General features: G+C 38.3%; 1 protein-coding gene across 2 annotated transcripts in view; it reads right to left on the bottom strand.

Moving 5' to 3' along the window:
- The window catches only part of LOC102314304 (CUB and sushi domain-containing protein 1), a 451,203-nt gene that overhangs the window by 186,566 nt on the left and 243,437 nt on the right, over positions 1 to 21,200 (bottom strand). For both annotated transcript variants that reach the window (XM_005915120.2, XM_005915119.2), the window contains exons 4-7: positions 18,661 to 18,855; positions 17,575 to 17,782; positions 6,596 to 6,708; positions 5,599 to 5,676 (exon numbers count right to left, since the gene is read on the bottom strand). In XM_005915120.2, coding sequence (XP_005915182.1) covers positions 5,599 to 5,676; positions 6,596 to 6,708; positions 17,575 to 17,782; positions 18,661 to 18,855 — 594 coding nt within the window. The remainder of the gene's footprint in view (positions 1 to 5,598; positions 5,677 to 6,595; positions 6,709 to 17,574; positions 17,783 to 18,660; positions 18,856 to 21,200) is intronic.

Consider the following 21,200-nt stretch of genomic DNA (forward strand, 5'->3'; position numbering starts at 1 on the left):
GAAGAAAGGATATTCCAGCACAACACCAGCACAGCTTGATTTATTAAACTGACTTCAATGCAACTGTTGCTTAAACTTAAAAGGAGTGATCATTGATAGTAAAATCAGTATAGCCATGAGTATTTTTACACACAATATATAGTGAGATCAGTATTTCAACACTTTGAATTAATCTTCTATTGATTAATTCAACTTTGGGCTGTGTTTGTTTTTTGCTTTTTTATAACACTGAACCAATATGACAACAAACTTCACTGTCACATCGCCAATGCTAAAAAGCCTGTAACAGCAGGTGCTGCAATAGTACATTGTACAGAGAATGTAATTTCTCTATGAAAAAAAGGGCCCACCTCCCAGCCCGAAGATTACTGAGGAACCAAAGTGGTTGAACAAACATGAATCTTCCAGGAGTTACAGAACATTTGCTCTGTTGTTATTGTAGTTGCTGTTTATTTATTTAATTTTAGAGTCAGCACGAAACCATTAGCTTTAGTCATTGTGTATGCAACAAGCATAAAGAGATTATGCAGCTACTGCCATCACCACTATACATCACAGCAGCCAGACTGGAGGTGACACCATTTTTTAAAGACAAGAGTGAATCATGAGCCATTAGTTCTGGACATCATAAACTCTAAAACAGACTCATGCAAATGAAATTTTATGGAAGGCCCCCAAAACAATCCATTAAATTTAAATCAATAAAACTGGAGTCTTAAATTTAGGGTTACGTGTTGTATTTTTTAACAGTAGAAAACAATAATGTGTACAAACCGGTGGTCTTTGAGTTTGAACGTTACTGACAACACTTTTAAAAACTGTAAAGTTTCGCAAAGCATGAAAGGGACGCAGGGAAGTTGAATACTTTTTTACAGACTTACAGAGCAATCCAAAGAAACAAATGAACACATTCGAAGTGAGAATGCAAAGCAACGAAGCATAAAGGTTTAGTTATTAACAAGTAAAAGACAAGAATACAAAAGAAACAGGGCCATAAAGAGAAAAGGAGGAGCAGTGAGAGTGTTAGAGCGTATGCTGGTGTGTGTGTGTGTGTGTGTGTGTGTGTGTGTGTGTGTGTGTGTGTGTGTGTGTGTGTGTGTGCGATCAGCTGATGTGTTTCAGCTAAGAGCTTTTGAGGTGCACTTCAGATGCCTGCAGGATGACGGGAGAAATGTGTGAAGTGTCTATTGTTGATATACTCTCTTGCGCTGCCCTCTTCTTGTTGCCTCTTATCCAATCTGCCCTCTTTTTCTCCTCCACCTTCTCATGTTCACAGGTCAATCAACCCAAGAGCTAAAGTCTACAGCCCTCCGGCCCCACGCTATTACGTTGAGTTCATCAAATTTTCGCATATAAGACGTACAGTATGAGAGTGAACAAACCCATAATTACATAATATTTTTGAAAGCGTGCTTGTGACGTTTCCTCCAAACTATTTAGCTGTGGTGTTACGCTATCTGACAAAGTTACATTTTAAGTGGTTGTGTTTCTTTCTTTCGAGTAGTCTGTGGCCCAGCACCATATTGCCCGACAAGCCTAAAGAAAACACTGATTATAAATTACGCTTCCACAATGATCATTCATTACAGTTGTACGTCATTGTCTTGGGAGTAACGCTCCTTAATCACAATCTTTCAGCCTCTCTATAATTATGACACATTCTCAGCAGTAAGCTAATGTTACTGCTGAGAGAGGGCGACTCCGCCATGGGTTGGTCTCAGCGAAATTATTTCGGGTTGCTTTACATACCACTCTGAGTTTGTAGCTGTGTATTTTAATGATCTCATCCTTTAGATTGTGTAAGATTTTTATCAATAGCATGTATGAAAATTATTCATAAACCGACCGTCTGTGAACCTTTTTAAATCTGTACTTGTGTGTGTATTAGAATGTGCTTTAATATAAGCTTGAGGCTGTTACAGACAGTCTTTTAGATTATGATTCATAAGCACTCCACTCTCTAGACAGGTAAAACTCATTACCATCAGTCTGGTTCTTTGTAATGATTACATATTGCATAAAGACTGCAGATTCTTCACCACAGAGCTATAATATTACCACTGGGAGTCATTTAGTCTACAGAAGTGTTGTTCAAAGACTAGTTGAGGACCAAACGTGGACCTTGGATTTCCTTTTTTAAAATATTTTAATGGCCCTGGTTGCCAACCTGATGGTCTACACTGGGATAACCTTGCTCAGCCAATGTGAACCCACATCTACTCAGGTCCCCATGACAAGCATGTGAGCACGTTTTCAATGAACATGGGCCCAAGGTGAGGTAAATTTCTAATTTATTTCCAGAGCTGCAGAGGCTAAAGGGCTCCCTGGACTACACAGTTAACAGTAATTATCATCACTATGCTTTGGCTCCACATAATGATTACGGATAACGAAGCTAATGTGCTTAAGTGCAATAACAATTTTACAAGTGGGATAGTTAGTTTTGAATCTTTCAGCATATATAAACCACTGGTGATTACAGTTATTTTACAACATACAGAGAATTTCTCTCCTGCAAAACCAATTTAAAAGGTCAACTTATTTTTTTCTCCAGCAGAGTTTTACTGAGTCTATTTCTTGGGGTAATAAATACAAAACATAACACTATATGTCACCATGCATTATAAAAGATTTACATTTGGAAAGAAATTTACCTCATAACAAGATATTATGTTTGCCAGCTTCTTGTAACAAGTACCAACCATTACTTTCTGACTTCAGATATTCTTTATATAGCAACAACTTTGGTTATGGTCATGTGTGAGTCTGGACTGTGTGTGTGTACTTTAGTAAATCTAAGTAAAGGTATGTTCTTTACCCAGCGTCATATCATTGAAGACTATAATAAACTGACGTGCCCCAGGAACTCCTTATATAATCATGCACACACTCAAATACGCAGAGTGCAGACCAGTTTAAATATTAAGTGCAGCAACACATGGAGAAGCACAAAAGCACATGAGAGTTTCCCTTCACACGTGCACATACGTTCACACAAAAAACGCCACACTAATGTTAATTGCGGCAGTGCATGCTTGGCTGAGCGTGTAAATCGGCAGAATTATTGATGAGGATTCTATTATGAAGTTAAATGCTAAGGGATGGATGAGGTATGAGGCTGGGCTTCTGTGATAATTAAAAGCCTGTGTCACAGGATCGGAATGCTGTTTACGGGGCATCTCCAAGCTGCCAAGACATATGTCTGCCATCAGAGACTGTAGAGATATTTGTCTTATTTACGGCTAAATTTATTGTTTTGCTTCCTTGTGGTCAATATAGTGTTTAACTTTATTTGGTTTCCCATTAGCTGCCACTGAGGTGAAAACTATTTCTCCTTAGGTCCACATAAAAGCAGAAGACTTCCACAGATTATCCCCTTGCTTTCCTAAATAACAAGTGATCTATTCTAATCACTGCATGTCTAATAGTTAGCAGAGACAGTTCTTTTGGTTTTGAGATATCACAAAGCTGAATCGGAGTAAATACTTAATGGTTAAACACAGCCTCTAGAGAGAAATCTTTTAAACTCTACAACAATTACACATTACTTGCCAGCATTCGAACACATCATTGGCGTATTAGTAATAAATCATCTTGAAAGTTCCACTGACAAAGCTTTGGGCTTTTTTTTTTGTCAGAGAACTGGCTGCTTTTATATTTCAAAGAAAAAAAAACACACCAGTTGTGTTTCATCTCAAAAGGAGACATTTTTTTCTGGCAGGATGCTGCAAACTGGTGCACTGAACAACAAAAATTAAGGTTATTTAAAACTGCACAAATGTACAGTCACTGCTTTGGACTTTTAAGAACAGTATTACTTTGCAGTTCCACCATACGTTCTTAAATATTCTTTCAAGCTATGCCTGGTTGTCCTTTAAACTATTTTAAATGAAACCAGGATTTTATTATTCATGTTTAAAACAGAAAAACTCTGAGGTTGGATAAATACAGTACCTCATGGGCAACAGCAAAAACAGTGATTTTTTTTTAAACTTAAAATAAACATTTTTATCCAGTAAGTCATTCTGGGCTCTGATCTTATTGGGTTTTTTATGTTTTTCTTGGCTTATCTAGCTGCTAGCCTTGCCTTATGGATATATTTATATTCAAGTAGAAAGTCTGGCTTTCATTGTAGCTTTCACCAAAATAAATCCCACTCAGATGATATACAGTGTACTATATGCAAATAATGTGCAGACTATTTGCACTGCAATATGGGAAAATAGTCAAGTGGGGAGCTTAGCAAAAGAAAAAGGGGGCAGAACAGAAATTAAAGAAGCACTTCAGAATTTTTGGTCTTTGCCCTCCTGCTCTGTGAGACGCTTCACTTTCTTTACTGACTTAGAATCTAACAGACAGGCTGTTTCTAGTCTGTGCAATAATGATTTCAGTGTCTCTTTCTGGATTCTTGGCTGCACCTCCAGGGGCCATGAATAAGACACAGTGGGAACACTTCCAGTGTTGGCCGAGCAACACCAACGCTTTATTGTGCCCACTTTTGGAAATTTATATAGTTTAAAAAAGTTAAATGGGTAAAGAGTGCCACTGGAAGCAAGAGTGGCAGTCAGCAGGAAGTAAATCACTGTGCTACACTGAAGTTTGCTCTTCCTGACACCTTACTAAAAATGTATAAATAATCAGAAAGCACACACAAAATACTGGTGCGATACTGGTGTGGAAATCTAACATGAGGATATGGGTGCTAAGCAACAAAACATATTTGGTTATAATCTTTCACATCAAGTAAAGACTCATGAAAAGTACAAATGATGAAAAAACAGTTTTTGTAGCAGCAGTTTTTTCCTTACTTTTACAATACCACAGACTTAATTGTTCTCTGTTGTGTAATTGTCTCTTATTTTTGCATATATTCCCCTTGTTTTGTATATATTTCTCCTGTTTGTTATTTCCTGCTGTTTACACTTTATATATGTCATTCTGGCACAGTTTGGTCGCAGCTTTGTTGTACATGTACAATGACAATAAAGAGCTATTCTATTCTATTCTATTCGCTGGCTCTCTGGAGGGTCTGATCTCTAGTTTAGGAACTAGCAGACTAAACCTGTCAGACTTAGACAATGCTACTTTTGCATTAATGTATCACTAATAAATATGTAATGGATGGGAACTAATGGAAACTATAATACTATATAGTCAAATTAAATCAATCCACTGTTTTTTATTTAGATATATTTAAAACTTCTGTTTTTATTTATTTGTTTATTTTTGCTTCTAATATTCTGATACTAGTACTCAAAAAAGTACTAAGAAAGGATTAAGTAACCTGCTACAAGAAACAGAAAGAAAAGGAGAACATGATACCAATTCCTGTCTCCTAGTAAGTCGACCTCATTGAAAAATAGATGAAATCACTTCTCCTGCCACATCAAAGATGGATGCATCCCCTGTGTCCTTGCATATATACAACATTTCTGTGTGTGTGTGTGTGTGTGTGTGTGTGTGTGTGTGTGTGTGTGTGTGTGTGTGTGTGTGTGTTTAAATATGTTTGACCAAATGTGTAATGCAATGCCATCTAAACAACGTGGTCACAGCATCTGCATCAGCACACAAAACCACGGCAGATTGTAGGGTACTTACAGACAGCGTTTTTGTGACTGGAGTCTTTGCTGGGCATCATTTTTACCCCTCTAGACTTCAGCTCGATTGCTTTCTTCACTGTGGGAAGGAAATTAGCAGTTATTCATTTAATTATACATCACATTTTTTAAAGATTTAATTGTTTGTCTTTTTTGCAGAACACTAATTATTTTAGGGGGTTGCCATTTGGTGCACCTATGCGTGCAATCCAAGAAATGCTTCTCACCCCCTTGCACTTACAAATCCACAACAAATTTATAATTAGAACAGGAAACAGCAAAAGAAACTGAAGGAAACAGAAAAGTGAGGACAAAGGGGAAAAGGGGGGCAGCAAAAGAGATGAGCAGCATTAAAATTTATTCAATCTATTTTATCCTAAGTGGCAGCACTGCCGAGAATAACAGGAAAATCTGTGCTACAACTAAACTGCATTCCACTGAGAAACAGAGATGGCATAAAAAGCACATCTCTCTCCCGATCCCTCTCGCTCACGCAGACACACACAGGCACAGGAAATAGTAGACGCACCAATGACTTGAGAAAAGAAAAATAGCTGAGGAAGACAGAGACAGCGACAAAACAGATGAAGACAAGTCAGGAAGCAAGATATGCAGGAAGACAGACCAGTCTTGGATCACTGTGCTTTGTGTTGGGAGCAGCCAATTAAATCTGATCCATCATATGGAAACTGAAATTCACCTTAATATACTCATTAAGCAACATAACTGATCAGTCAGGCAGGAAAATCCCATCTAGTCCAATGAGTTGATTTAAAGCACTTTTTATAATAATAATAATAATAATAATAATAATAATAATAATAATAACAACAACAACAACTAATGTAACTAATGCGTGGGATCGTTTGTAAATGTGTTCGAAACAGCATAATTTTCAAACACACAGTGATGCATACACACACAACATACAAGTAATTATAAGTATAACACAGTGGTAAAAACTAGAGACATAAAAGGTGTGTCTGAAAGAGTAATACCTTGATACTGAGCACTGAATCCTTTTCTTCTGTGATTGCTGTCGGAGGTGAAATGTATCCGAACCCAGTTCTTATTTGAAATCACTGGCGAAGGCAGAGTTGTACCAGTCAGCCTGGAAGTACGCAAACAAGAACTTTATTAAGAACAAAACATAAACTGAACATGATTGATGCAGACAGATACCAAACCTAAGACGTAAGGATATTCTAATATTCATAGCGTTGTGCTCCTTACTGTGTCGTACGACGCTGTGGACAGTACAGCACAACATCACAAGGCAGTCATTTGAAACACAGAGTCCATCTACAGTGAATTTTGCTTTATTTTGTCGATGTGAAATATATTTCTACTTTTCTCTAGTGGCAAGTATAGCAACATGCTGAATATTAGATAGAGGTTTACACCCTCCTTCAGAGATAAATTATGTTTATCACAACAGTCTGTTATAGCAAGAGCAAGAAAAAAATGCACAATGTAGTTGTTGGAAGAAAGTGCTGATCTCTAATTACAAATCACCAGCATGATCAGCTACTGTGAAAAATGTAGCAAAATGCCTATTGACAAACAACTGTAAATATGTAAGATATGCAAGGCAGAGCACTGAGGTGCAGAAAAACTACTGGATCTATGTTTCATGTGAAAATATGAAAATGTGCCAGTGTAGAGAGAAGTTTCTAGTGAGTTCAAGGTATAATTTTTGAGTCCCTTTGATTTGTCCTCCATGGTACAAAGGCTGGCTATAATTTAAAGAGGTTTTTGCAAAAAGGCAATTTGTTCCACTGGTTTGGAAATGCAGATGTGGGAAGTGAATGATATTATCCATTCCCATTATGATCAACCCTCACCAAAAGCATAATGTGTGCACTTGTACTGGTCACAGTCCTACTTCAGTGTCTAAGTGGTTTCCATTGAGGGAAGTCCTTGCTGAAAAAAAAATACATTTGCAAAAAAAACCAAAAAAGCTGTAAAATTTGTTATAAAAATTCATCAGCAAAAAAAAAAAAAGAAAAAGCAACTTTGTTAACTGAAAAACAAGACTTATCTATTTTGTAAAGTTGACTGAATTAGGATATAATGCTTAGTGACTTTGAAAAAAAAGTCCTGATTTCATAAGAGCTGCGCTAGAAACTATCTGAGTTTCACACACAATCACAATAAACACCAAACCCTACAGGGGAAAGTTAAGTAAAAGAGGGGGCTGTTGATAGTAAAGCAGAAGAAAAAAGAAATAACTTCACACATTTTTTAACCATCCCTACTAAGAGGATAAGTCAGTACCCTATGGTAAGTCTTACATCAGATTTAGCTTCTGTTACTTTTCTTTACCAACGGCAACCAACACTGCGTTAAAAAGAATAAAACAAAAAGTACGGAAAAAACGATGCACACAGAGAAGCGAGGAAATGATGTAGGAGATGCTGCCTGGAAGCTCATGTTCTACCAACCTCTCTAGAGCAACAAGCGCCACACTTACTGCCCTTTAATAATGCCGCAGTTACACTGAGTAGACTAGAGAGAGCAAGTTACAAATACTCATGAAGAAAACGAGGGAATAAACTATAAAAAATTAAAAAGAAAAATGTAATTAGAGAGCTTCTTAGAGAACCTCATTGATTTGATTCTTTGATTAGATTTGATACTGTCAATAAAGCTGGGTTATCAACTAAAAAATCTGAGGGAAAAAAAAGAAGAAAATCTGTAAGAGGATAAAAAAAACCCTGCCAATGTATCTACCCCGAGGCGATATAACACTATAGTACACACAGTGAAAAGCTCCAGTACTGTAGTGTGATGTGTCATCTCTCAGAGAGTCAACTAGTAGTCTTTATCAGTGAGAGCATTTAAATATAAATGTCTTGTCGTGTGGCACATTAACACAAAAAATATAGTGCATGATATGAAAACTAAACTAAAAAGGATGGGGCTCCCTACAAACATCAACAAAGGATATATAGGCTTGTTATTGCAGTATTTATTTTGTGTTTCAAAACTTCAGCGAACCTTTACAATGATTTCAAGAGAATGTGCAATTTTATCTCAGCCTAGCCTGGCAGAAGATGTTCTCAGACAACCTGTCTGATGTAAAAAAAAAAAAAAAAAGAAAAAAGGAAAGGTCTATATGATGAAACAGCTTATAGTTACATAAGGATACAGTGCTAGACTGTGCTGTTTTCTCTTTGACTAAAGTCAGATTAAATCAAAAACTTACCACACAGGAACATTTTTTATACAAAGTTCACTAAAGAGAAAGTAAGCAATGCTCCATTATGGCTGTACTTATATATATTATTAATATATTATATATGAGTACATTATATCACTCTATTAATGTATAATATCAATCTTTCTCTCTATATATATGTGCTTTCCTAACTATCTTAAACAGAGGAAAGAAACATGAAGCAACATTTACATTTTATCCCGTTTTTATAGCTAAGTGCTAGAGTGCTATATTAAGTTATGTTATTTTGTTACTAATGCACCGCTGCATAAGAAGCAAAGGTGGAAAGTAACAAAGCACAACTAAAATACTCAACACTCAAATAAATATATACTTAAAGTAAAGTAATACATACTCAAGTAAAGTACAGATACCTGCATTTTCAGGTGATTGCACTTTACCGTGAGTTACTGTTGCCGCCCTGTAAACTCGAAGCATTCTGGCCATTCTCCTCTGACCTCTGGCATCAACAAGCATTTTCACCGGGAGAATTGCCACTCACCGGATATTTTCTCCTTTTCAGACTATTATCTGTTACCCCTAGAAACGGTTGTGTGGGAAAATCCCAGCAGATCAGCAGTTTCTGAAATGCTCACGCCAGCCCGACTGGAACCAAGAACCATACAATGTTTGAAGTCATTCAAATGACCTTTCTTTCTGATTCTCATGATTGGGTTAGATACACGATATGGACAAATGCACCAGACCAGCTACACACTACAGGAGTTGCTTGGCCTGTGAAAACCATTGCTTCCAGTGCACAGTTTTCTTTGCAGATGTTAATACCAGAGGAAGTGTGGAACTCTGGAAAGCAGTTACTGAATCAGCTGCACTGAGATGACTTTCCTGTCCCCATGCCCATATGTGGTCTGCCACAAGTGAGCTCTTTAGAAGGACCAATGATTTCATGGCTAGGTGCTTTATATTATACCCCTATGGCAATAGACCTGAGAAGACCTGAATTCAAAGATTAAGAGGTGTGGTCCAATGCGTTAGTACATTAATAACCAGCTGAAGTGTATTTATGTGTGTGTCGACATTTTAGAAAAGTAAGTATTCTGAATAAGCCTTGAAGACCTAAAAGTTGTAATTAAAAGGTTCTCATGCACTCCAGATATTATAGGGCTTAAACGATTACAATCTTGTTTATATACAGAGTTTAATTTAATACAGGGTAGTAAATTCTTATATGTCTCGAAAATAAAGAGAGGTGGGGGAAATGTTAAGAAGAGAAAGAAAAAATTGCATGATATGCTGCCTCTCTTCCATTATTCATGCGTACTGGCGTCCTGCCTGACACTGGAGTGAGAGTGAGACAAGGGGTCAGAGAGGAGACAGAACAAGGGATGTGGGAGATGAGAGTGAACTAAAAAGAAAGGTAGAAAAGGAGGAGAAGCAAATGAAAAGAGAGATTCCCTTAATCTTTCAAAAACAAGCATGCTTGACAAAAAAGGAAACAGGAGAAGAAGAGAGGAGAGACGTGAAGGATAGGTGGAACAGGAGGTTTTTCCACAGAAGAATAAACGCAAGTGAAAGAGAGCTTAAAAGAAAGACACGAGCAAAGAAGAAATAATCGGAAGGAAAAACACTGAAGAGGAGGTGAGAGCGAGAAAGTCACTTAAATGAACAGGAAGAGAAGGATTAGACTAGTCGCTTTGAGAGGTCAAAGTGATAAAGGGAGAGAGAAAGAGTCAAGCCTAAATGAGGTTGGGCAATACTAATACGAGATTGCAAAGAATGGAGATGAATGAGAAAGAAAGTGACGCTGGAAAGGAAAATGAGAGGAGGGATTGAAAGAGCAAAAATAAATAAAAAATAAAATCACATAAAGAATTAAGCTGTGAGGATAAAACAAAGATGAACATGTCAGGGAAGAGAGAGAGAGGAATGTTTACAAAACTCAAGAAATATGAAAGATGAAAACACTGGAGAGGGGAAAAGAGAAAAGGAGATGTTTGACAGGCCAGGGGGGGGGAGGGGAACAGAAGACGTGAGGCCAAGTCATGCAGCAGAGAGGAGATGGACAAGTAAACCAAGACCAGCAGAGAGCTATTTGTGGGAATATTCTAGCACTTTTCTATTGTTAGGGCAACTAGCCTTTTTGTGATACGAAGATAAACACAGACGCACAACTTTATACTACTGGGGCACCAATGTTTTGGCACCTACTCTTCTGACTGGCTGCTTGAATTGCTGCAAATACATATTTTTAACCTTACTGCATTGTTGCACTTACTGCAAATCCCTGTGGATGTGTGCATCTGTAAAATGGCAAAAAGCCACAGTAAAAATAAATTATTGTATACAGGTCACAAGTGTAAAGCACATCATCCACAACAGATAGCTGTTTATTCCCACTCCTTAGTGCAAAACCTGGCTACAATGCTACTTTAAATGTCACACTCACCCTTTTTACACTGATACACACAGAGACACACACCGGCAGTCCCACAGACAGTAAACATAATTTAAAATGTAAATGTAATAACAGGACAAGTGATGTGTCACAAAGTGGAGAAAAAGAGAGTAAGAGGAGGACTGGCAGTTGCACGAAGGGGAACGAGGGAGAAGCAGCGGGAAAGGATCAGAAAGCAGGAGATCTAAACGGAGGAGAAATGAGATGTAACAGAGGGACATGAGAGCAGAACAAATAGGAAGAAAGACAACATTTGGAGAAAAAATATCTAGCCTCTTTCTTTGGCAGTCATTGAATGTGTCATGAAAAGGCTCTGAGGATGGACAAGGTTCATCTACAGATGCTGCAGGCTGGTTGTGGTGCTCTTTGAACTTCCAGATAAGTATAGAGGCCAGAGGGTCAGTTCAAATGATCAAGGACTTGCACACCAAAGCATTACTATGATAGACCACCGAGGTCAAGCTGCTACAAAAGAATCTAATGTTGAATGTCATGTGTATGTAGAGCAACTTGGGGACTGTCTCAGTCGCAGAAAAATGAATGAGCATTTTACCGACTTGATTATTAAACACTACTTTTTCAAAATCCTCATGCAAATTCTTGAGTTTTCAACACTGAGGAAAATCAGTGTCATTACTGTAGTGACCAAGATAGAACTAAATTTAATAAACTGTTCTTGAAAACATGACACTTGAACTTATTGTAAGCACTTATAAATAAGGACTCATTAAGTTACAGAAAAAGATTGCCAACATTGTTTCTCTTAGCATCGAAAGACAGAGGCAGAGGATGAGAGCTGGGCAAAAGGAGCACAGGGGAAGAGGGAAATGAAAGAATAGCCAGACAGAGAGCTAAGAGTGCAGAGAAAGAAAAAAATAAAGGCAAGCATGAAAAAGAGTGAAAGGTGGAGGTAATGGAATGAGAAGAGGGGTTAAGAGCTGCAGAAGACCTGCAGTAAACCTTCATTAAAATGATCAACAAAGCTCATTTCAAACAATCAGAGAGAGAAAAAATACATTCAGATCTGAAGATAACAGTAGTTACACTGTCACAGATAACAGTCTATATTTCATAAAAAACATTAAGCTGAGTATTTACGTAACCAGTGGCTGGTAAAAGAAGAGTAACAATATGAAACCAAGTATGGAAAACAACAGAAATGTATATGATTTTTAAATACATCGTGAATATTTAAGCATCACCAGGTGCATGGACACCTCATGCCTGGACTACTTATCCAAAGGCCTCGGTAACTCCATATCCAGTTTTCCAGTATTCTTAAACAATACTTTAAAGATTCCCTCCAATAGGACTGTAGACGACGGCAAGGCTGGAATATGTGCACAGGGACTTCACAACACTTCTTTGCATCTATTTTTACTTCTATATTGACTAGAGACTAACTTTTACCTGGTGGACATGACATAAAACTTTAAACTGGATCAGCTCATGTTTTACACAGACAGGTGATTTGTGCACTGTGTCCAGCGCGCCCTCCCAAAGTTCCTCTGAGATCTCCTCTCACAGATTATCGGAGAAAAAGAAAATGTATGAAGATTTATGACATCCCTTTCACTGTCTTTAAAAGTACATCCACAGGTATATCAGCGTGTAATACAGGAAACTGAGGAAATCTACTGCCGACAACACTGCTGATTGGGTAATCTTGCTTTTACAGTATGGTTAGCTCATATTTTTTTTCTTTCTCTGTGGTCTATATAGTTCAAGTTATGACAACATTAGAATTAAAACGTGCTTCAGTTATAAAATAAAACTTCAACTTAATTCTCCAGTAAAGTGTAGTACCTCCCACAGATGGGCCTGAAGTAATCAATTCTCAATGAACTGAAACCATTTGCTACATGAATCTGTACCTTTTATATGATGTCTTTAGGCAACTATTTTTTTGTTACATTTCTATAATATGTCCTTACACTGCCTAATTTTAGGACCTGACTCCCAGAAATTGCCTTTTCCCCACAAAGGTCATTAAACCTTCAAGATCATGAATAGGTTTGCAATTTCAGAGCACTCACATTTTTGGGCTTACGCTTGTAAGAGGCTGAAGTCATTTTTCATGCTCCTGTTTCACCAAACCAGAGGCGTATTAGGTTTGGCGCTTCTGAATTGATCAAAGGGATTTCTAGTCAAAGTAGTATAAACAAAATCACTGACATTTCTCCATCTGTAGCAAAGGATGGATAGCAAAGTCATAGGGTAACAAAGATGGTAGGTTATTCGAATAATAAAGATGATAAACCACTTTCTGCCATTATATGTTTTTATTTTTTTGTACTGTACTATTATTTTTATAGTATCTGAATTTAAATTTAAAAAATTGAGAGGTTTATACAGATTGTTATCAGCATGGAGTTCTCTGAACTCATCTGCTCTTGATGACAGTCCATTAGGAGTTACACCTTAGTTACACCTACTGTAGGAGTAGTCTAAGCTTGGAAAGAAAAGCGTCTGGACTTCTTTAAGTTGCTTGAAGACGTTTCACCTGTTATCCGAGAAGCTCCCTCAGTTCTAAGGTCAAATGGTGGAGAGTCCCAGATTTAAGCCCTATGGGAGTGTCCCCCCAAGAGGGACATGGACCCCCTAATGATCCTCTACCTAATCACATGAGCCAAGGTGTGAAACTGGGTGTAGGTCACAACCTAGCCCCAAACCTGGCCCGACCCTATCATGTGATTTCCTGAGGTCAAAAGGCCCAGAATGTGAGTGTGTGTTATGGCGTCTGAGAAAGGATCTCAAAACTGAATTATAGATGGCAGACAGCTGGTGTCGTAAGCCACCGGCTCTGTTCAAAGATGGTCATTCACAGTGGATATTCAATTCAACTTTCAATTCAATTTTATTTATATAGTGCCAAATCACAACAACAGTTGCCTCAAGGTGCTTTATATTGTAAGATAGACCTACAATAATACATTCAGAGAAAAAAACCCAACAATCATATGACCCCTGTGAGCAAGCACTATGGCGACAGTGGGAAGGAAAGACTCTCTTTTAACAGGAAGAAACCTCCAGCAGAACCAGGCTCAGGGAGGGGTGGGGCCATCTGCTGCGACCGGTTGGGCTTCTTTCAGCTCCTTAGACTACGATGACCTGGATGACTGAGAACTTGACAGACATACTGTAAGACTAAATGCTACTTGAAAGAACAGACGCATGCAGATACACACCCCCTCCATCATACACAGGCACAGGCCACACATTCGAATACATAACATCTTAAATTTAGAACACCAACCCCTCCCCACAAACCATTAATATGTAGCTGGCAAAAATTGCATGACTAATAAAGTAGAGGAAGAAAGTTGGGTCAGTTTATTTGTATAACCTATTATCAAATGTTAAAGTCCAAAGCCCTTTCGGAGCTGTGATACCATTAGCACACAGCAATCAACAACACAAATAACTGGATGTTTTTGCTACCTTGTGTCTTCCTGACCCTGTTTCTGTCAATCAATCTTTTTTTTGCCAGTTTGACCTCACTCAACAGGTAGTTTTCAACCCAGTAAAGCACAGTGGACCGAAAACTGGGTCCAGCTATTGGATTATCCATCACATAATCTTACAAATTAGACTAAGTTTCAAATACCATCATAGTTGAGGTGTACAAACAGTTTAACATATTCACTTGTCTGCAGCAATAAAGTTTTGTCTCTGAAACGAATACGAGGTGTGGAATTGCATAATATGACCAATTCCATGCGTGTGTGTGTGTGTGTGTGTGTGTGTGTGTGTGTGTGTGTGTGTGTGTGTGTGTGTGTGTGTGTGTGTATCAGTGTTTTTGTGGGTATGTGTATGTGTGACAGCTAGTCAACCTGACATTCAACTTGCCAGCTAGCAGACAGGAACATGAAACAGGAAATTGCTTTTGGGACAGCCAATCAGAAAATGCTCTCTGTAAACAGGAAGAATCCATCAGAGTAGTCTTGTCAGGTGTCAGTCATTTTCACAATGACCTGTTTTCATGCCTCAGTGAAAATGTCAGTCATCACTTAATCCCACCTCTGGAGAAAAGTACTTAGGATTGTATTAGGTTGTGCATGGCAAAACCCTTTCCATTTTATTTTAGGTCTTTTTTTAAATCATGTGGGTGGTATAACTGAAACATCTCTTGGTTTATTCCCAATTTGGGAACTTTGTTGTACACATCTAGGTTTCTGTATTTTGCTATATAGCTGAAAACATTTTTTTGAGATGGTGCATATTTTCCCATATGGAAAAGAAATAGTAAAAACTTATATGTGATTACTCATGAAAGTGGCCACTTTCATGAGTGGCCACTTTCATGAGTAAATCATATAAGGCTTACATGATTTACTCATGAAAGTGGCCACTTTCTCATTACTTTCATATATTCTTTTAGTAAGTATCCAAAACATACAAGTTTCATTATATAATTTTTCAAGGGATCTTATATCTGTTTTCACTCTTATATGCTTTTCATACAAGTTTCACACAAGACAGATACAAACTTTATAAGATTTATATATATATATATTTATATATATCTTTTCCATATGGGTTCACAGCCTGTTGCGGTGGCTCATTAGACAAATCACCAAGTTACCTCAATCTTTACTGCAGGAGTTTTTCTTTTAAGTAAGTATGACGGAGATGTTAAACCCTAATCAGAGCAGTCAAGACAAAAGTGCTTAGTTCTTGCAGTCTCCATTTTCCATGTAACAAAATGTTGGGTGCACTCTCTACTACTCTTCCTTATCTTGCCCCTGCATTGCAGAGGGTGGGCTGACAGTGGTCCTTGAATGTTATACTGTCAGAGCCAAGCTGTGTGTATGCGTGTGTGCACTTGACTGTGTGTAATCTGTCAGAGCCTAGAGAAACAATCAACAGCTCACCCTGTCAGAGAGCCACTTAAGACCTGACAAAAAACACACACGTGTGCACACGCACACACACAAATGGTATCATGAGAATGCCATGGTTGATGCGCACTGCTCGACTGGTGACGGCACTAAATGCACAATTATTCTCCATTCCTTTTGTTTTCATCCAGTGCTATTGTCTCTGCCTCTTTCACTCCTCTTATTTATCTGTCGACCTATTCATTCAATTACTTTGCAAGCAGTAGCACAATCACAAAGCATTTTCTACACATGGAACACATCAGTTACAGTTAGGAGAACATGAGAAAAAGAAAGAATCCTCTAAAAGCAATCTCTTGCAATTGGTTTTATTATTTGGAAAATATTTTTAATGATTAATATTCTGAAGTTGTATTGTTATGTCTAAACAACACTATCGAAAGAACTTGCATACAAAAATACCCACTATTGATGCAAATGCTGCTAACAAAGCAGGATTTTGGTTTTTGGTGTTTATGTAACACCAAAAATGTATCACAGATGTCAAATCCCTTTCAATTCAAAGTAATTGCTCTTTCTGAAGAAGAAAGCAACCTGGGATAATCTACGCTAGCAGAGACGAGAATATGTATGTTTTGTTTCAATCATGTCTAAAAATTTAGAGTTTACTAATGTCTAATTAGGCTTTGCTTCCAGGCATGTCTGTTGTTATTACTGACAGAGGCCAAACAACTTCATACTTTCCCCTCTCTTGATTTCCCAGCACTTACAACCTGGAAACAAGTCCCCCATCCCTAACCATTAAGCTTCTCTCACCTTTGCACAAACATATTGAAGCCTCCACTGGATGCATGTGATATTTCAAACAAACCAACATGACTTCCAACAGTGCTCTAAATTTAAAAAGCAGAGCGTTTTGTGGCACAGCAGAGTGCAAATTTTCAAACTCAACTACAGAAAAAAATGGGAGCAAAAACACAACTATTTATCACCTTGCCTATGGGATTTGAATAAATCAGGAAAATCAACAGGACTCCTGTGTGGGTAATCAATCAGCGGTTGTATCTGTCCTCCCCAACAACATCATTAGTCCCCTTTTAAAATTAAAAGCCATTCTTGAAAGTACTCTTGTTAGAGAAAATTGGAGTGAAAACAACAACTGTTCTCTTCAGTGTAAGCAAATCAGATAACTGAACAATAGTCTCTGGGTTGCTAATTCTTGGAATGAAGCATCCGCCTAATTTATAGAACATCAATGTCCACTTTGTTTACATCTATGCTACACTCTTTCTTTCTTTCTTTCTGCTCAAAATTTAAAAAAAAAACACACAAAAGATGACAATACCACTAAAGCTTTAAGTGTCAGTGATGATTGTGTGTGCCTCTGTTTTCATTATATATTTACCGCTCGACACATGGTGCCTCAGTCATGCTGATTTGTACAAAGACCCCTGCGTTATCTGGCTCAGCATTGCAATCTGTGTGTGAGATGTGTCTTACCATATGCTTGGTGCTTCTGTCCCGCTGATTTCCAGGAAGTCATATTTGTCCTCTAATAAGAAGTCATTGAAGACGAGAGCTATGGTGTCCCCGGGCTCAGCAAGGATTGACCACGTACAGTCCAGGTTGTTGTCGTACTCTGCTGGGTATCCAGGGCTGGTTATTGAACCCGCGGTGCCTCGTAACGTACCGCCACACGCTCCCTCAGCTGGTTAGAAACAGATGAAACGAATGCTATTTTTATTATTTCATATACTGATTTTGTAACTTAACTTCTTGGCCTTCTTGGGTTGGCTTATCATTTATTTCATGTTTTTTTGTGTCAATAAAGTTTTCACACATTAAAAACCACACTTTTTGACACATGCCTCTCTAACATTAGCAGACAAATAAACACAATGCACACACTATGAGCTGAAATAAATACAGTATTGTCATTATCACATCATCACTATGATTTAGATCATCTGTTAATTTTCATTCACAACTACTCATTTAGTAAACCCTCAATAGAGCTATTCAACCATCTACTCACTCTAATGGAAGACATATGAACAGATCTGTTCTTGTCTGTAGACTAATGAACCATTAAAGGGGCTTTACTTAAGGATGTTGGGCACCATCTGGTTGATACAGTAGTTTGTGATGTAATTTGAGGCAGACTTTTCTGTGCATTGGAAGCAATCAATACACAGGGGCTCTCATCTTCTGGCTAATGACCCTTATGTCAAGTTTCTTCAGTTCTCATGATCTTAGCGATGTGATTTTTTTTCTCATCTTTTACTTTCATGGCTATAATTGGTGAACAGTTTTTCATTTCCCTCAATCGGAGCTTAGTTCAGTTCAAATGAAAGAACTGAAAGACTCCAATGGAGACAATGGAAAGTACATACAGTTTACTTTTGAACTTAGCTTTGGGTCATGATTATGTGAAAGGTATCTTGTCAGTTTCATTTAAGTAAAAAGAATGGTTTCCATCTTCTAAACTGTATTTACTGCAAGTCCTTTGAACGGCATTACTAAAAAATTTCTAGAAGCAATATCAATGAATTGAAAATGGAAAGAAAGAAAGAAAAAATGTCTTGCCTCTGCAAAAAGGCGATGGGAAGTCCCATTGTGCTCCACTTCCAGGCGATACGATGCATGTGAGGATACTGTGTCCTTCCAATACAAACCCTGACTCACAGCTGTATCGGATTTTATCCCCCATGTTGTACCGCGAGCCATGAATGACTCCATTTGGAATGAGACCAGGGGTGCCACATGTATGACTCGGCAGCACTGAAACAAAGAGAAGAGCAGACAGAGAAAATCGTTTATTACCTCTAAAATATCCATTAATTTAACTGTTTGTTATAGTGAAAAATAACCAACCAAGAAGTTCTTGCAGTATTTTTTAATGTTTGAGTGTTAGTGTGAACTACAAACTTTTTGGCTTGTTACCACATAAAACAGCTCAACTATAGATCTATTAGTCAGTCAGGGTTACTGAGCAATTTGTGTTTACTTTGAAGCGGTAAAAATATCCAGTACAAAACAAGCAAAATGCTTTGAGTTCAGCATTTTGCTTTTATTTGTCTTAATCAGTTAATTATTAAATATACTATATTTTACAGTCAACCTAATTACCCACACAAAATGACACATATTGTATGTATGTTTGGTTTTCCCAGGAAACCTAAAAATATGCTAAAGTGACTGCGTGGTATTGAGATGTCTGGCAAGCATTTTGCCTCCAATGTGCATCTGTTGCTGCGCGTTCTTAGATGACACAGCTCTACAGTGGGAGAAGCTACAGGCAGTTCATGGTATAACTAGGCCAAAATCAACTATGACTGTAGCCAACACGCCTTAGCTTCACAGAAGGGGCAGCAACACAGTGGCTGTAGTTCAACCTGGACAAATTCCACTGTATCTAACCCTGGTGTATGCTGTGTGTTATGTGTACTTGTATAACTGGAGCATGTTAACTTGCTGGGTGTGTAATGTCTGTTCGTAATGTGCATCCAAATGGCTTTTATGTGTATCTGTCTATGGGCATGCACTGTGCAGTGTGTTTATGTGTAAGGGGTGTTGAGTAAGTCAATCTGTGTGTTTGTGTACGCTGTTCCAGTTAAATGCTAGCATGGTAATTAGACAAAGCTTCACCATGAGACCCTGTGAACTAGGACACTGAGAAAGGGGAAGGGATGGGGTGAGAGGAAGACAAAGAGAGCAAGAAGAGGAGAAAAAGAGAGAAAGAGAAAGCTACAGACAAGAGAAGAGGGAGTAGGAGAAAGACTAGTGATATAATGAAGGAGAAGGAGTAAATGGGAAGAGAGCGGTGGGGAGGAGGAGGTTGGAAAAGAAGAGGAGACTCCAGTCACACAGCAAAACAGAGAGGTGAACTAATTGCAGTGGGGTCCAAACATGTATAATTTACTATAATTGACTCATTATTTGGATTGTATGAAGTCATGCATCAGAGACAAGTTACTTGCACTCAGCTGACCATTCTGTCCTCTGCACAAACATCCACCCTGCTCTGTTTTAATACGGTGAGGCACAAAACCAAATCCAAAGCCCAAGCTAAATCACTGACTCAAGGACAGGTTGAAGGAGTGAAAGAAGAATGGGGAAAAAAAGCAAAAAAAGAAAGAATCATGTGTTCAAGCCAAGTCATTAGTCACAGTTATGCGACTGTAGAGTTCTGTGTCTGCCAAGCTGTCATGTTAAAAAAAGAAATAAATAAAAATACCTGCCTCATGCTCAAAGGGTTTCCCTCATATAGACAAATCAGAGTGTCCTAAGGCCTAAGTATCCTTGTTAACACACTTGATGTTTTGATATTTTATCATCAAACACCAAGTGTGGTGGTTTAACTATCATGTCATCTCCTAAAATTAAATTTTAGGTGTGATTTGGGAATCACAGAAAACCATTTGCACATTCACACCTATTTAAAATCACCAGTTAACCTAACTCCACTATTTCATGTATTTGGACATGTTGAAGGAAGCCGGAATACCTGATAGAAGCCACGCAGACACTGGCAGAACATGCAATCTATACACAGAAAGACCCCAGCCCGATGGTGGACTCAAACTCAGGACCTTGCTATGAGGTAACAGTGCTAATGTCGTATATATATTTGGTAGATCCTGCACTGTATTGTGACTTGTGTGTGACTTGGGCTTGAAGTTGTGTTGTACGCCACATCCCCACTGAGTTCCTGATGAAGGCTCTTAGGGTCCTGTTGATCTTGTATAGTTCCAGGCATTCCAGGATCCAGGTGTGGGGCATCGAGTCATTGACCTTCTTGTAATCAATCCAGTCAGGGCACAGGTTGGTCAGCCTAGTCTTGCAGTCTCGGGCGACTGCCTGGTCTACCAGTAGCTGGTGTTTTGCGAGCAAGATGTTAATGATAACCAAGTGGCTGGCCTAGTATACAGCTGAGCTGATACTGTGCTGAGTATGGTCTGGAAGTAACAATATCAAAATGGAATACACCCCCAAAGGTGGTTGAGAATAACCAAGCTAGAATCCTGTGGGACTTCCAGATACAGATAGAGATACAGATAGAGAAACTGCTGATGAGTAGTGGTGGTAGCAGGTGAGTAGCAGTGGTGGACAAGCAGAGGAAGATG

This window comes from Haplochromis burtoni, unplaced genomic scaffold, assembly GCF_018398535.1.
Source record: "Haplochromis burtoni strain Fernald_Lab_line unplaced genomic scaffold, NCSU_Asbu1 Contig_11, whole genome shotgun sequence".
Lineage (NCBI taxonomy): Eukaryota > Metazoa > Chordata > Actinopteri > Cichliformes > Cichlidae > Haplochromis > Haplochromis burtoni.